Source organism: Melozone crissalis, unplaced genomic scaffold, assembly GCF_028551555.1.
Source record: "Melozone crissalis strain CALT ecotype California unplaced genomic scaffold, PUWL_Pcris_2 ptg000063l_1, whole genome shotgun sequence".
NCBI lineage: Eukaryota > Metazoa > Chordata > Aves > Passeriformes > Passerellidae > Melozone > Melozone crissalis.
In genome coordinates, this window is record NW_026535841.1 from 3,146,977 (window position 1) to 3,162,800 (window position 15,824).

Consider the following 15,824-nt stretch of genomic DNA (forward strand, 5'->3'; position numbering starts at 1 on the left):
ACAGGGCTGACCCCAGGGGTGACCGGGGTGTCCGGGGTGGCACTGTCACGGCCCAGGGGGGTTGTGGCGGGGCACGGTGACGATGCGGTACGGGGGGTGCCCACTGCCACGCCTGGCACGGGGCACCCCGGGGGTCGCCGTGCCGGAGGCGCCGCTGCCTGAGCCGGGCTCTGGCTCTGTGGGGAGAGAGGAGAAAAGGGGGGGTCAGGGGCTGGGATGTCACCCCCTGCTCCAAACCCCCCAAATCAGTGCTGTGCAGGTTCTGCCCCGCAGAAATGGGGGACACTGCCCCACGGTGGTGGCACTCGAGGATCCCCCAGCTGGCACCCCTGCCTGGCACCCCCGGTGTGAGCCCTGTGGGAAAGCACAGCTGGAATGGGGAGGGGGAGACGGGGTGAGGGTGGGGGGCACCCTGGCACGGGGGGGTTGGCACCAGGGGATCCCTGGGGACAGCGGGAGCTCTGGGAGCTGCTCCAGCCTGAGAGGGTCCCTGTGAGCCTCCCTTGGCTTGAGGGGGTCTCCATGGTCTTCTCCAAGGATTTCCTGGAACCCTGGGGAGCTTCAGGGTTCCCCTTGGCCCAAAAGGGGCTCCGTGGTTGCCTCTCCCAATCCAAGAGGGGCTCCATGGTCTCCTGTGGTTCCAGAGGGGCTCTGGAGCTTCCCTTGGCCTTGGGGACCTCCATGGGTCCCCTTTGTCCAAGAGGGGTCTCCATGGTCTCCTTTGAGTCTCTCCATGGTCTCTCATGAACCCTAAGGAGCTCCAGGGTTCCTCTTGGTCCAAGAAGGGTCTCCATGGGCTCCTTTGGAGTGAGAGGGTCTCTCCATGGTCTCCCTTCAACCTTGGGGAGCTCCAGAGTTTCACTAGGCCCACGAGGATCTCCAGGATTGCCTCTTAATCCAAGAGATCTCCATGTTTGCCTCTCTCAGTCCAAGAGGTTCTCCATGGTTGCATGGCTAAATCCAAGAGACCTCCACGGTCACCTCTCAATCCAAATGGATCTCCATGGTTGCCTCTCTCAATCCAAGAGGATCTCCATGTTTACCCCTCTCAATCCAAGGGTATTTCCATGGTTGTCCCTCTCAATCCAGGAGGATCTCCATGGTTGTCCTTCTCAATCTAGGAGGATCTCCATGGTCACCTGTTAATCCAAGAGGATCTCCATGGTTGCCCCTCTCAATCCAAGAGATCTCCATGTTTGCGTCTCCAGTCCAGGAGGATCTCCATGGTTGCCCTTCTCAATCTAGGAGGATCTTCATGATTGCCCCTCTCAGTCTAAGGGAATCTCCATGACCACCTCTCAATCCAGGAGGATCTCCATGGTCACCTCTTAATCCAAGAGGATCTCCCTGGTTGCCCCTCTCAGTCCAAGAGATCTCGATGTTTGCCTCTCCAGTCCAGGAGGATCTCCATGGTTGCCCCTCTCAGACCAAGAGGCTCTCCATGGTCACCTCTCCAAGAGTATTTCCATGGTCACCTCAGTCCAGGAGGATCTCTATGGTCACCTCTCAATCCATGACATCTCCATGGTCACCTCTCAATCCAGGAGGTTCTCCATGACTGCATGGCTAAATCCATGAGATCTCCATGGTTGCCCCCTCAATCCAAGCAGGTCTCCAAGCTCTCTGGGGTGCCCGTTCCCGTGGGTGCTGCACCCCCCGTGCTCCGTGCCCGCTCCCGGGGGTGCCGCGGCTCCATGCCTGCTCCCGGGCGGGGCAGGGCGGGGCAGGGCGTGGTTACCTGGCCAGATGATGGCTTCCAGCAAGGTGACCCTTCTAGCCAGGACCTCCAGCCGGGCCTGCTGCCGCAGGAGGGTTTGGAAGCTACTGGCCTGGGGGAGAGGGAGAGAGCAGAGCAGAGCAGAGCAGAGCGCGTTGGCCCCGCAGTGGGCACAGCGCGGGGACATGGCACGGGGACACAGCACGGGGACACGGCACGGGGACACGGCACGGCAGGGGTGGCACAGCATGGCAGGGGTGCAGCCCCAGCAGGATGGGGGTGCTGGGGCACGAGGAGGGGGTGCCAGGTCTCCTAGGAGGGTCCTCCCAGTCTCAGAGGGTGCTGGGGGCTCCCCCATCCCTGCGGGTCCATGGGGACAGGAGAGGTCCCTTGTGCTGGCCTGATGTCCCTGGCAGTGCCCTGATGGGGACACCGATGTCCCTGACCTGGGGGTGCTCCCTCCGCCACCTCCAGCACACTGAGCCACTCAGATTTGGGGGACACATCCACAACCTGTCCAGGGGGACACTGCTGTCCCCAGCTGGGGGTGCTCCCTCTGCCACCCCCAGCACGCTGAGCCCTCCAAAACGTGGGGGGACAAGTCCCCAACCTTCTCAGAGGGCCACCAGCTTGTCCCCAACACCGAGACTGCCACAGGTGTCCCTGCAGTGCCGGGGGGGCTCTGGGGTGCCCAGATGGGGGTGAGGGTGGGGGGACCCTGGTGGCCTTTCCTTGGGGTGGTCCCCAGTGCTGGCCACGATGGCACCGTGTGGGTGATGACAGCATGCATGGCTGATGCCACCGTGATGTCATGGGGGCCTGGTGACCTCCTGGCAGGGGTGGGGGTCACCCCAGGGATGGGTCCCCTGCCCCTACTCACCGTAGAGCCCAATCATTGTTTCCAGGATTAAAACCCTCTCCGCTAAAATCTTGAGCGCCTCGCGGAGCTGGTGCAAACCCTCCCCCTGGGGACAGAGAGAGGGGTCAGGGGGGGCTGTACCCCACATGGCCCCAGGCCACCCTCGGGGGGGACACGGGGGCCCCACATGGGCCCAGGCCACCCTTGGGGGGGGACACGGGGACCCCCTGACTCAACACGACACCAGGGGAAGGTGAGGGTGAAACCCTGGGGGTCTGAGCCCACCCTGTGCCCCATCAGCCTGTTCAGGTGACATTGGTGACATTGGCACTGGGTGACATTGGCCAGGGAGCCCAGGAGCCACCTCTGGGGATGAGGCATGGCACTGGACAAAGCTGGGGACACCCATGACATCACTGGGGTGACATCGATTGTTGTGGGGCACTGGGCAGAACTGGGGACACACAGGATGTCACTGGGGTACCCAGGATGTCACTGGGGTGACATGGATGAGCTGTGGGACACTGGGCAGAGCTGGGGACACCCTCTGCCATCATTGGGGTGCCAGGGATGAGGTGTGGGACACTGGGCAGAGCTGGGAACACCCAGGACATCCCTGGGGTGCCATGGATGGTTGTGGGCCCTGGGGACACACAGATGAGCTGTGGGGCACTGGGGACACCCAGGATGTCACCGGGGTGCCATGGATGAGCTCTGGGACACTGGGCAGTGCTGGGGACAGCCAGGACAGTGCTGGGGTGCCATGGATGATGTGTGGGGCACTGGGGAGAACTGGGGACACTCTTGCCTACCCTGGGGACCCAGGGACGAGCTGTGGGGCAGTAGGAACAAGAGGGGACCCTGAGGACATCACTGGGGTGCCAGAGACGCAGAGGACAGCAGGGAGGGTGTCGGGCTCCTCCCGTGTCCATCCCCACTCCCAGCCCATCCCCTGTCAGTCCCGTGTGTCCCTCCTGCCCCCCGCTGTCCCCGGTGTCACTCACCCACGTGCCCCTGTCGCCCGGCTGGCCCCGGGGGCCCGGCTGGCCCTGGAACACAGAGAGGAGAGGAGAGGAGAGGAGAGGAGAGGAGAGGAGAGGAGAGGAGAGGAGAGGAGAGGAGAGGAGAGGGGCTGGCAGGGGGGACCCATACACCCCACACACACCCACACACACCCCACACACACCCCACACACACACACACACACACCCCACACACACACCCCACACACACCGCACATACCCCACACACACACACCCCCCACACACACACCCCACACACACCCACACACACCCCATACACCCCCCCCACCCACACACACACCCCACACGCCTACACACACCCCCACACACCCCCCCCACACACACACCCCCCACACGCCCATACACACCCCCACACACCCCACACGCACACACACACCCCCCCTCCCCCCCCACACACACACCCCCCACACCCCCCCCCCCACCCCCCACACGTACCTGTGCCCCGTCCTGCCCGCGGCTGCCCGGGGGGCCCTGGGGACCCTGCAGGGACAGAGCCCATCAGCACCGGGGGCACGGCCGGACCCCCACCTGGGGAGGGGCTGGCAGAGCCCGGGGCTGAGACCCCACACCAGACCCCAAATCCCCCATTACTGCACACCAGACCCCCAAATCCCCCATTACTGCACACCAAATCCCCAAATCCCCCACTGACCCTGCTCCAGACCCCACATCCCCCCCCATTACTGCAAATCAAACCCCAAACTCCCCCATTACCCCACACCAAACCCCTCAACCCACACCCCCAAACTCCCCCATGGTCTTGAAACCCCCAAATCTCCCCATGGCCACATCCCAGTTCCCCCCATTTCACCCCAAACCCATCCCCAGCCCCCACATCTCCCCCCAGCCCTGAACCCACCTCCCAAACCCCCCCACAGCCCCCAGCCCCATTCTGGGGGGTGCCTTTGGAGAGTGGGACCTTGGGACAGTGCCCACATCCCCACCCCATGGCGGGGTCCCTGTGCCCTGTCCCCAGTGGGGACAATGGCTTGGGGCCACCCAGCAGGGATGGGGTGTCTGGAGCAGGGGTGTCCCCAAACCCCTCCCTGTGTCCCCCACCCGGACACGGCCACCACGGGGGACACCAGAGCTGCCAGGGTGGCCTTGGGGACACTATGAGGACACTGGGCACGGCCACCCCCCAGGCGGTGTCACAGTGTCCCAGTGGCACTCACCGTGTCCCCCTTGTCCCCTGGGGACACTATGGGGACATTGGGCACGGCCACCCCCGCAGGCGGTGTCCCCGTGTCCCTGTGGCACTCACCGTGTCCCCCTTGTCCCCCGGGGGCCCCGCAGCTCCGGGCGCTCCTGCCCTGCCCTGTGGGGACACGGTGAGGACATCAGCGCTGGGGGGACACTGGGGGGGTCAGCCCTGCCCTGTCCCACCCCCCCAGCACTTACATCGGGTCCGGGGGGCCCGGGGGGACCGACGGGCCCGGGGGGGCCGGGGGGACCTGCAAGGACAGGGGGGGACACGGCTCAGTCCCGCCCTAAAACATCGGGGGTGACAAAGGACAGGGGGGACACCCTCACCCATCGGCCCCGCGGGTCCGGGGGGTCCCACGGGACCCACGACGCTCCTGGTGGCTTCGGTGAAGGTGTTGGACAGGACGGGGTCCCCTGTGGGGACAATGGGGGGGTGTTTGGGGCAGGGTCCCCGTGACCCCCGTGTGGGGACAAGGGGAGGACCGCATTGCCCTGCCCTGTCTCTGCCCTGATGGCAGGGGGTGCCCAGCTCTTCACAGCACCCCACACCTCATTGCTGGGACCCCAATGTTGGCAGGGGGTGCCCTGCAGTGCCCGGTGGCCCCCCAAATCATGCCTGGAATCCTGGGGGTGTCAGGGGTGTGCCCAGTGCCCCACACTTCATCTGTGAACCCCAGAGATGGCAAGGGGGGACCCCAGTGCTGCCAAATGCCCCACATCTCATCCCCAGAACTCCAATGATGTCCTCAGGGTGCCCAGTACTGCCCTGTGCCCCACATCTCATCCATGTCACCCCAGTGATGTCCTCAGGGTCCCTAGTACTGCCCAATGCCCCACACCTCATCTGTGAACCTCAGTGATATCCCCAGGGCCCCCAATGCTGCTCTGCACCCCACATCTCATCCCTGTCACCCCAGGGATGTCCTCAGTGTCCCCAGTGCTGCCCCGTGCCCCACATTTCATCCCTGGGAACCCAATGACCACCAGGATGTCCCCAGCTCTGCCCAGTACCCCACATCTCATCCATGTCACCCCAGGGATGTTATGGATGTCCCCAGCTCTGCCCAGTGCCCCACATCTCATCCCCAGGACCCCAATTATGTCCTGGGTGTCCCCAGTGCTGCCCAGTGCCCCCACCTCATCCCCAGTGCCCCCCAGGATGTCCCCACACCACCCCCAGCCCAGGAGAGGCTCAGACCCCCCAACCCATCCCAGCCCCGTTTTTGGGGTCACAATGGGGGAAGGACCCCAGCCCAGCCCCATCCCAGCCCCATTTTTGGGGTCGCTCTTGGGGAACCCCATCGCAGCCCCCCTTACCGGGCTCGGCCAGCCGGGGGATCGCGGGCCCCAGCGGGGCAGGGGGGCCGGGGGGGCCGGGGGGCCCGGGGGACCCCTTCTCTCCGGGGAGCCCCGGGGCTCCATCCCGGCCGGGCGGTCCCGGGGGGCCGGGGGGACCTGCGGGGAGGAAGAGGAGGGTGAGGATCGCGGCCGTGCAGCCTGGAGCCCTCCCGAGCCCCCAAACTGCTGCACGGACCCCCCAAATGTGTAAAGGGGGGCTCGGCTGGGCCAGGCACCAGGCTGGGGTCCCCCCACAGTGTCCCCCGTACCTGGTGGCCCCGCTGGCCCCTTCACTCCCCGTCCTCCCGCGCCGCCCTGGGGCCCGGGGGGGCCCCTCCAGCCGGGTCTCCCTGCGGGACAGAGCACCCTGAGGTGGGGGGGACACGGGGTCAGCCCCTCGGGGCGCCCCCCACCCACAGCCGGCCCCCAGACCCTCCCCAGGGCTCGCCTGTCCCCCCACAGCCCCCGGGGGAGAGGGAGGAGGAGGAGGAGGATATGGTGACAATGGGGACAATGGTGACAATGGGGACAAAAACCCCCCTGTCAGGTGGGCCTGCTCAGTGTCACCACTGCCGTGGTACAGCTTTGCTTTTCCCCAAAATGAGGGGTCCTGACCCCCCAAAATATTGACAGCACCCAGGTGCGCTCCCCGCCCCGCGGGTGCTGCCAGGTGGCACTGTCGCTGTCACTGTCGCTGTCACTGTCACTGTCACAGTCATTGTCACCCTGCCTTACCGTCATCGCCGGGGCTCCCTCGGGCGGCCGGGGACCCCCAGAGCTGCCCGGCCTCGGGCCCCCTGCCCGGGCTGCTGCTCCTGGGGGGCTCGGCCACCGCCAGCCGCGCCACCTGCCAACGACACGGGGACGGTGACAGCACAGGGGGCACAGGGTGACAGCACAGGGGACACCGGGTGACAGCACAGGGGGCACAGGGTGACACCCCCGGTGCCCCTCGGGGGAGCAGGGAGGTGCCAGAGCCCAAACGGGACTTGCCTGCGCCTCGAGGGTGGCGAGCCGGGCTGTGAGCTCCCCGACACGGCTGCAGTTCAGGCACCCTGCGGGCGGGGGACATTGGGGGGCACGGGCGGTGGGTGGGGGGCGCCCGGGCCTCTGGGCCCGCCCCAGCGGGGCTGGGGAGGGAGGGACCCACCTGAGAAGGCCGCGGGGTGCAGGGGGGGCCGGCGGGCGGCGGCGCTGGGGTCCCGCAGGGTGAGCGAGGGGCGAGCCGAGGAAAGGGGGGTCAGCACGGGGGGACCCCCCCGCGGGGCATCGCCTGCTGTGGGAGACCTTCCTGTTGTGTTTCAACACACTGGGGGGTGCAGGGGCCCATCCTTGCTGTGGGTGAGCCTCAGACTCCAATCCCACCCATAACCCTGAGATCCCCCAAACCCACCCATGGCCTTAAATGAGACCCCAAAACCCTCCCACCAGATGGCCCCTACCCACAACCCCCAAACCCACCCATGGTGCTGAACGAGACCCCAAAACCCTCCATGGCCACACAGCAGGTGCCCCCAACCCACAACCCCCAAACCCACCCACGGCCCTTAACCAGACCCCAAAACCCTCCATGGCCACACACCAGCTGCCCCCAACCCACAACCCTCAAAACCCACCCATGGTCCTTTAACCGGACCCCAAAACCCTCCATGGCCACACAGCAGATGGCCCCAACCCACAACCCTCAAAACCCACCCATGGTCCTTAACCAGATCCCCCAAATTTCCCCATGATCACCCCCAAATCTCAGCCCCAGCCACCCCAGTTCCCCCCTCAGCCCTGAACCCACACCCAAACACCCCCCCCTCCCCCCCCAGCCCCCAGCCCCATTCTGGGGTGGCTTTGGCGGGGGGGGCACAGTCTTGGGGACACTGCCCACCTCCCGCGGGGGTGTCCCAGTCCCCTGTCCCCACCGAGGGATCCTGGGGACAGCGGCTCGGGGCCACCCAGAATGGCAGCAAAGGGGTGTCTGCAGCAGCGGTGGCCCCCGAGCCCCCCCACGCTGTCACCCCGCCCAGCATGGCCACCCCCGTGCTGCAGGGGACAGCCCTAAGTGGGGCCAGATGTGGGGCAGGGGGCCAAGCACAGAGGGAGGAGGAGGAGGAGGAGAAAGAGGAGGAGGAGGAGGAGGAGGAAGAGAAGGAGGAGGAAGAACCCCCCGCCTCCCCCAGCGCTGTGCCCACTCGGCTGCCTCCGGACCCCGCCGTGTCACTCGCTGCCCTGCAGAGCCTCGGTGCCACCCCTGGGTGTCCCCTCCCCACCCCTGGGTGCCACCCGCTGCCCTCACAGCCCCCATGAAGCCAGGGGTGGGCTGGGACCTGCGGTGGAGTCCTGGGGGAGAGGGAGGAAGAGGAGGAGGAGGAGGAGGAGGAGGAGGAGGAGGAGGAGGAGGAGGAGGACGTGGTGACAATGGGGACAAAGACCCCCCTGTCAGAGCTGGCAGCGCCTGTCCTCCCACACACGGCACAGCCTCGCACCCATTCATCCACTGCCCACCCACAGCCGGCCCCTCGTGGCTGGGGGGCTGCAGCCCCTCGTGGGCACTGCCATGCTGGGGAATGTCCATCTATCAATCTGTCCATCTGTCCATCTGTCCATCCACCCACACCCCGTCCATCGGCTGTTTGTTCCCCACCCCAGGCACATCCCAGTGTCCACCCACTCCTGTACCCTTGACTGTCCATGCACTGCCCCAGGGATCTCCCTCCATCCATCCATCCATCCATCCATCCATCCATCACCCATCCATCCATCCATCCATCCATCCATCATCCACCCATCCATCCATCCATCCATCCATCATACATCCATCCATCCCTCATCCATCATCCATCCATCATCCACCCATCCATCCATCCATCCATCATACATCCATCCATCCCTCATCCATCATCCATCCATCATCCATCCATCCATCCATCCATCCATCCATCCATCCATCCATCCATCCATCATCCATCCATCCATCCATCCATCCATCCATCCATCCATCCATCCATCCCTCTCCTCACCCTGCAGTGACACCGAAGGCCGTGTCCCACAGCCCCTGAGTGCCACCACCCCTCCCTGCCCATGTCCCCATCCCGTCCATCTCCCACCTTCCTCGCAGTTTTGTCCGCCGTGTCCGGGGCAGCAGCGCCACTCCAGCGCCGTCAGTGTCCTGTAGGTCACCCTGTAGAGCGGCCTCACCACGGCGCGGTAGCTGTGGCACACGGGGGCAGCTCACACCCGCCCTGGGGACAACATCCCGGCTGTCCCTGTCCCCAGGGCACCCTGGTGGCCCCGCTCACCTGCCCCCGCTGCAGGCCAGGGGCCAGCGGCAGCCCTGGAACACCCTCTGCAGGAAGGTCCCGTTCTGGACGTGGCACGACACCGTCCGTGTCACCGTGTAGGAGCACCAGTTGCTGGAAGGGAAATGTCACCAGCCCTTCCTCGGGGACACCACGGGGGTGCTGCCACCCGAACTGCCGCCCATGCCCGGTTTTTGGGATGCCCAAGGGGAGCTCTGCTGTGACACATGGGACAGCACATTCCTGCTGCATTCCCGGCAGCGCTGGCCCGGAGCCCCCCCGTGCCCCCAGCCCACCCCACACAAAGGCTCCTTTCTTCTGCCCCACATGCCAGGCTCTGCCCACCCCCTCCCCGGGCACCCCAGCCTCAGTTTCCCCCCGCCATGACACCGATGTCCCCATCCCCGCGGCGGGAAGGACTCGCAGTACCCTCGGCAGCTCGAAATTCAAAGGCTGCACAATTTGGGTCAAAAAATGAGCTTTTCGTGCCCGCTGCAGTGCTGCAAGGAGGGAGGCGGTGGCAGCAGGGACAAGCGGGCGCCGCGGGGGGACAATTGTCTGGGAGGTGCCGGAGGCGGGGGGGACTGCGGGGTGGCACAGGGCTTTCCGGCTGGGCAGCGTCCCAGGCGGGCACCGTGCCAGGGCTGGGCAGGCACAGAGCCCGCCGGGGCTGTCACCACGCTCCCGCTGCCACCCTGCCGTGCCAAGGGGGTCCCGGGGGGCATTGTCCCCCTCGCAGAGTACCCAACTGCTGGGCGGTGCCAGCTGCAGCTGTGGAAATGCCTGTTGGGATGGGATGGGATGGGATGGGATGGGATGGGATGGGATGGGATAGGGGTGGGATGGGATGGGATGGGATGGGATGGGATGGGATGGGATGGGATGGGGTGGGATGAGATGGGATGGGGACGGGTCCCGACTCGTTGCCCAGGGGAATGCCCTCCCGGGAGCAGGGCAGGAGCTGGCAGGCTTTGGCATGTGAGCGCCTGCCTGGCCCGGTGTGACCCCGGCCCACCCGGCACCGCGCTGGCACCGAGGGGCTCCGGGCTCTGCTGCCAGGGCTTGTGCCCACCCGGGGCAAAGCCCACACCAGGTTTGGCTCCGAATCCCGCTCCCATTCCCCAAATCAGCCGCTTGGCTTTGTGCCCCCGTGTTGGGCATGTGAGATCCCAGCGATGCCTCAGGGAGGCGTGGGGTGGGATGGGATGGAATGAGGTGGGGGGTCCTGGTGCTGGGTGCTGGCCCGGGGGTCCCGGGGACACACAGCAGGGTCGTGCCAAGGCGCCAGGGGCTTCCTGGGCTTGGCCGGGAGGGGAAGGGGAAATGAGGCGGCTTCTGCCCGTCGCCTCTCTGAGCCGAGCGGAACCGGGAGGTCCCGGCAATCCGGTGGCGGAGACACGGCCAGAGCCGAGGGTTTCCTGTAAACAACCCCCCCTCTGCCGGCACCCCCCCATTGCTGCGGGGGGACAGGGACCACAGCCCCCCAGAGCACCCACAGAGCACCCACAGAGCCCCCCAGAGCACCCCCAGAGCCCCGAGCTGGGCCAAATCCAAGGGACTGGCAGGACCCTGGGGTTGGGGACCCTGGGGATGGGGACATTCACTCCTCATCAACTCCAGCCCTCTCAGCACCCCCACTTTGCCCAGGGAGCCCCACCATGCTCAGGATTCCCAGTAGTCCCAGCATGCCAAGGCAGCCCCAGGATCCCAATATGCCCAGGCAAACCCAGTAGTCCCAGCATGTCCCTGTATGCCCAGGCAGCCCCTGGAGTCCTGGCAGCCCCAGTAGTGCCAGTACGGCCAGCCAGCAGCCCCAAAATCCATCCCAGTAATCCCAGTAATACCAGCAATTCAGCCTCAGTATGGCCAGGCTGCCCCGGGATCCTAAAATGCCTGGGCAGCCCCAGGATCCCAAAATGCCCAGGCAGCCCCAGTAGCCCCAGCACCCTGCTAAGCCTGGCAGCTCTGATGCCCCCAGTAAGTCCTGCTGGCCCCAGTATCTCCCAGTGCCCCCAGCCTCCCCCTGCCCAGCACCCCCAGCATCACTGAGCCCCTCCCTGGAGTGCCCAGCTGCCGGTGCCCCCCATCCATGGTGCCCCCACGCCTGGTACAGAGCCCCCCAGTACCCACAGAACCCCGCGCCTGATGCCCCCATGCCTGATACCCCTGCTACCCACAGATCCTGGAGTCTCCCGGTGCCCACATCCCCACGTCCCCGGTGTCCCCCGTGCCCGGAGCTCCATGACGCCCCTGGTGCCGACTACCCACAGCTGTCGGTGCCTGGTGCCCCCGGTACCCGGTACCCAGAGCCTCCGGTACCCGGTACCCACAGCCCTCGGTGCCTCTCGGTACTCACAGCCCCCGGTACCAAGAGCCCCGGTGCCCGCAGCAGGCGATGCTGCCCCGGAGCGCCGACCCCCGTGCCCCCGGTGCCCCGCTTCCCGTGCCCCGGTGCCCCGATACCCGTATCCCGGTGCCCTGATCCCCGTGTCCCTGGCGCCCCGCTCCCCGTGTCCCCGGTGCCCTGCTCCCCGTGTCCCGGTGCCCCGCTCCCCGTGTCCCGGTGCCGGTACCTGCGGGCGGCGGGCGGCAGCAGGGCCGGGCTCCAGGCGGCGGCGGGCGGCGGCAGCAGCAGGCACAGGGTCCCGCAGAGCCCCAGGGCTGCGGGCAGCGCCGCGGGCAGCGCCGGGCGGCGGCGGCACCCCCGGGCCCCGGCCATGCCGCTCGGCGGGGCTCGGCGCTGCCCGGCCACCGGCACCGGCACCGGCACCGAGCGGGCGGCGGGGGAGGGGAGGAGGAAGGAGGAGGGATGGAGGAGGAGGAGGAGGAGGAGGAGGGATGGAGGAGGGACCCCCCGCCTGCCCCCCCGCCCGCTCGCCCGCCTTCCGCCCCGCCGGCTCCGGGGTCCCGCTGCCGGGGCGGACACGGGGTGCGGGAGCGAACGGGCCCGGGGAGGGGCAGGAACGGGGCCGGGGGAGGTGGGGACCGGGGAGGGGGCGCGGTGCGGGACCCCGGTGCCCCTGGGAGCGATTGGGGACACACGCGTGTGCGAGACCCTGCGTGTGCGCGACTCTCCGTGTGCATCCCTGTGCGTGGGTTTACACACGCGTGTGCGCGCAAAATCCCCATTTGTCCGTTGCTTTACACACTTTTACACGCGCAGAACCCACGCGTGTGCGCCCACGGATTCACAGACGCGTGTGCACACACAGAGGCGTTTGTGCCTGCGTGTGTGTGCACGGCCCGGGCGTGTGCTCACCCACCCTCCTGTCTGTCTGCCCGCCTTTGTCTGTCTGTCCGTCCGTCCGTCTGTCTGTCTGTCTCCTGCTGTTCTTCCAGCTGCCGCTGCCATGTGTGTGCGCGTGTGTGGTCCCCGTGTCGGGGCGTGCAAGAAGACCGCGAGTGTGTGTGTGCGTGTGTGTGTGGGCGGGTGGTCCCCGCCGGGGGGGCCCTACAGTCTGTCTGTCTGTCTGTCTGTCTGGGGACACCTCCCTGCCGTGGCAGCACCCCGGGACCCCCCACGCTGTCCTCCTCTGTGGGCTGTGGGTGTCCCCCACAGTGGGCACACAGGAGGAGCACCCAGCTCCCCCCAGGGACCCCCACCCATGGGTCACCCCTACCCTGCGGCCCCCCCGGGGTGTCCTTGGGGCTGTTTACCCTCGAGGGTGCCGAAGGTCACCCACGCTCCTGCTCAGACTAAACACGGCTGTGGTGGCGCTCAGGGACGGGGGGGCTCTAGGGGGGGACAGGGGCTTGCACCGGGTGTGTCCCCACACGGATGGAGGGCCCAGCCCCGGTGCACAGGGTCCTGTCCCCAAAGCCCTCAATGACACCCACCCGGCCAGGGTTCACCCCCTGTCTGATGCTTGAGCCCCCTCAGGGCTCCTCGGGGTGGCTTCAGGTCCCTGTGCCACGGCTCTGTCACACCTCCGTGTTCCCATCACAGCTTCATGTCCCCTCATCGAGTCCCAGCTCCGTGTCCCTGCTCTGGCTCCTACCCTGGATTTGTGTCCCCAGCTCTGTCCCCACGCTGTGTCCCCACCCCAGCTCCAGGTCCTTCTGCCATGTCCCATTTTCGGATCGCTGTCCTGTCTCCACGTCCCCATCCCATCTCCATGTCCCCATCCCATCTCCCTGTGCCCATGCCATCTCCCTGTGCCCATGCCATCTCCATGTCCCCATCCCATCTCCCGGTCCCCATGCCATCTCCATGTCCCCATGCCATCTCCATGTCCCCATGCCGTGTCCCTGCCCCGTGCCAGCCCCGAGCACAGCTCATTGTCCTGGTAGCAGAGGGTGACCCTGGGCTGGCACGGAGTGAGTCCCCCACCGTGGGGACAAGAAAGGGGACGGGTGAGTGTCCCCATGCCCGACCCGGGACCCCCCATGTGCTCGAAGCCACCAGGTGGCACCGCGAGGCCACCGCGGCCACCTCTGCCCAACCCCAACCCTAACCCAACATTAGCCCTGTCCCCAAATCTGTCCCTCCATGGGCATGGCCATAGTGACAACTCCTCCATTCTCAGATCTGTCCCCAAATCTGTCCCTCCATGGGCACAACCATAGTGACAACTCTCCTGTCCCCAGATCTGTCACCAGATGTCTCTCCATGGGTACAACTCCAGTGACAACTCCTCTGTCCCCAAATCTGCCCCTCCATGGGCACAGCCATAGTGACAACTCCTCCATTCCCAGATCTGTCCCCGAATCTGTCCCTCCATGGGCACAACCAGAGTGACAGCTCCCATCCCCACATCTGTCCCCAGATCTGTCCCTTGGCAGGCAGAGCCACACACCCTTGGGCTGAAGGTGACAGATATTGGGGTGCCTTTGTGGCTCAGGGCCTCCTGCCGCCTCTTGTGCCTCAGTTTCCCCACAAGGCTGTGGGAAACACCTGTCCTAAGGGGGGGACAAAGTGTCCCCTCAAAGTATCCCCTCAAAGTGTCCCCTCAAAGTGTCCCCAGGGTGGTACACCTGGGGGACAGCTGCCCATGGGGACATCCAGTGTGTGTCCCCAGTGTGTGTCCCTGGTCCCCCATGCCCTGTCATAGTGGGTGTCCCTTGTCTGGTGTGTCCCCAGTGCAGACACCAGTTCATGTCCCCGGTGCAGACACCCGGTCCCCTACGTGTCCCAATGGTGTCCCCACAGTTCCCAGCGGGTGTCCCCGCTGTGAGTGCCTGGCGCCGGTGGGGGAGCCCCGTCCCAGTGTGTGTCCCCAATGCAGCCACCCCAACCTGTGCGTGTCCCCGGTGCAGTCACCGAGTCCCCGTGCGTGTCCCCGCTGCATGTCCCGGCTTCCCCGACCGTGACCCCGGTCCCGATACACGCCTCCGATCCTAATGCCCGGTTCCCCGTGCGTATTCCCGATCCCGATCCTGATGCCGATCCCGGTCCCGATCCCGATGCCCCATTTCCCGTGCATTTTCCCAATCCCGATGCCCGGTTTCCCGTGCATTTTCCCGATCCCGATGCCCGCTCCCCCGTGCGTGCCCCCGCTCCCCGGCGCGCGTTCCCGGCGCGCGTTCCCGCCTCGCGTGCCCGCGGCCGTGCGCGCCGCCGGTGCCGGTGTCGGTGGCTGCTGCCTGGCGCTGCCTGAGCGCTGCCGCCGCCCGGCCCCGCGCCCGCCGCTCCCGCCGCCGCCGCCGCCGCTGCTCCCGGTGCGGCCGCGGGTCCCGGTGCGGCTGCGGCCGCCGGAGGTAACGGGCGGGGGCCGCGGCGGCCATGGCGGGGCGGGGGGCGGCGGGACCGGGCACCGGCGGGCTGGGGGATGCCGTGATCGCGGGGAACCGGGCACCGCGATGGGGGGACGGGGCACCGGGGGGGCTGCCGTACCTCGGGGGCACCGCACTCCGGAGGGATGGGGGCTGCCGTGCCTGGGGGCCCCGTGCGCCGGGGGGGCACAGGACAGGCACCGAGCGGGAGAGCCTGCCGTGCCCGGGGATACCGTGCGCGGAGGGGCCGTGCATCCATCCCGGGGGCTGCCGTGCGTGGCGGGGGACCGGGCACCGGCGGGGCACCCTGCACCGGGGGGCTGCCGTGCGGCGGGGGGGACACCGTGCACGGGGCCAGGCCTGGTCTCTCAACCCCCCCTCCACCGGGGCCCGGTCTGGGGGGGCTGTTGGCCCCGGGATCGCCCCCACCGCGCGGTCCGGGGGGCTCAGGGCTGGGTGAGGGTCCCCCCCAGCCGTGCGCGGGGCTCGGGGTCACGGCGGGCGCACACGCGTGTGGGGTGCGCGGTGCGTGTGAGCGCAGCCCAGCCGGGGCCGCGGTGAGTGTGCCCGCGGGGGGGCTGTTGTGCTGCCGTGGCTCCCCCCTGTCGGTCCCGCTGTGTGTCCGTGTCCCCGGCTGTGCGTGTGCCAGCGCGTGTGCC

The 15,824-nt window shown here is 67.2% G+C and overlaps 1 protein-coding gene across 1 annotated transcript; it reads right to left on the minus strand.

Annotated features, from left to right (window-relative positions):
* Nucleotides 1-1,744: 1,744 nt before the first annotated feature.
* Nucleotides 1,745-12,106, minus strand: EMID1 (EMI domain containing 1; the record flags this gene model as incomplete). Its single annotated transcript, XM_054288766.1, has 15 exons — nt 1,745-1,829; nt 2,598-2,682; nt 3,581-3,625; nt 4,055-4,099; nt 4,884-4,937; nt 5,021-5,073; nt 5,153-5,239; nt 6,143-6,280; nt 6,433-6,513; nt 6,899-7,010; nt 7,157-7,218; nt 7,314-7,439; nt 9,262-9,365; nt 9,454-9,567; nt 12,027-12,106. Coding segments are annotated over 15 exons (1,194 nt in total), but the record flags the coding sequence as incomplete, so codon positions are not given.
* Nucleotides 12,107-15,824: the final 3,718 nt, after the last annotated feature.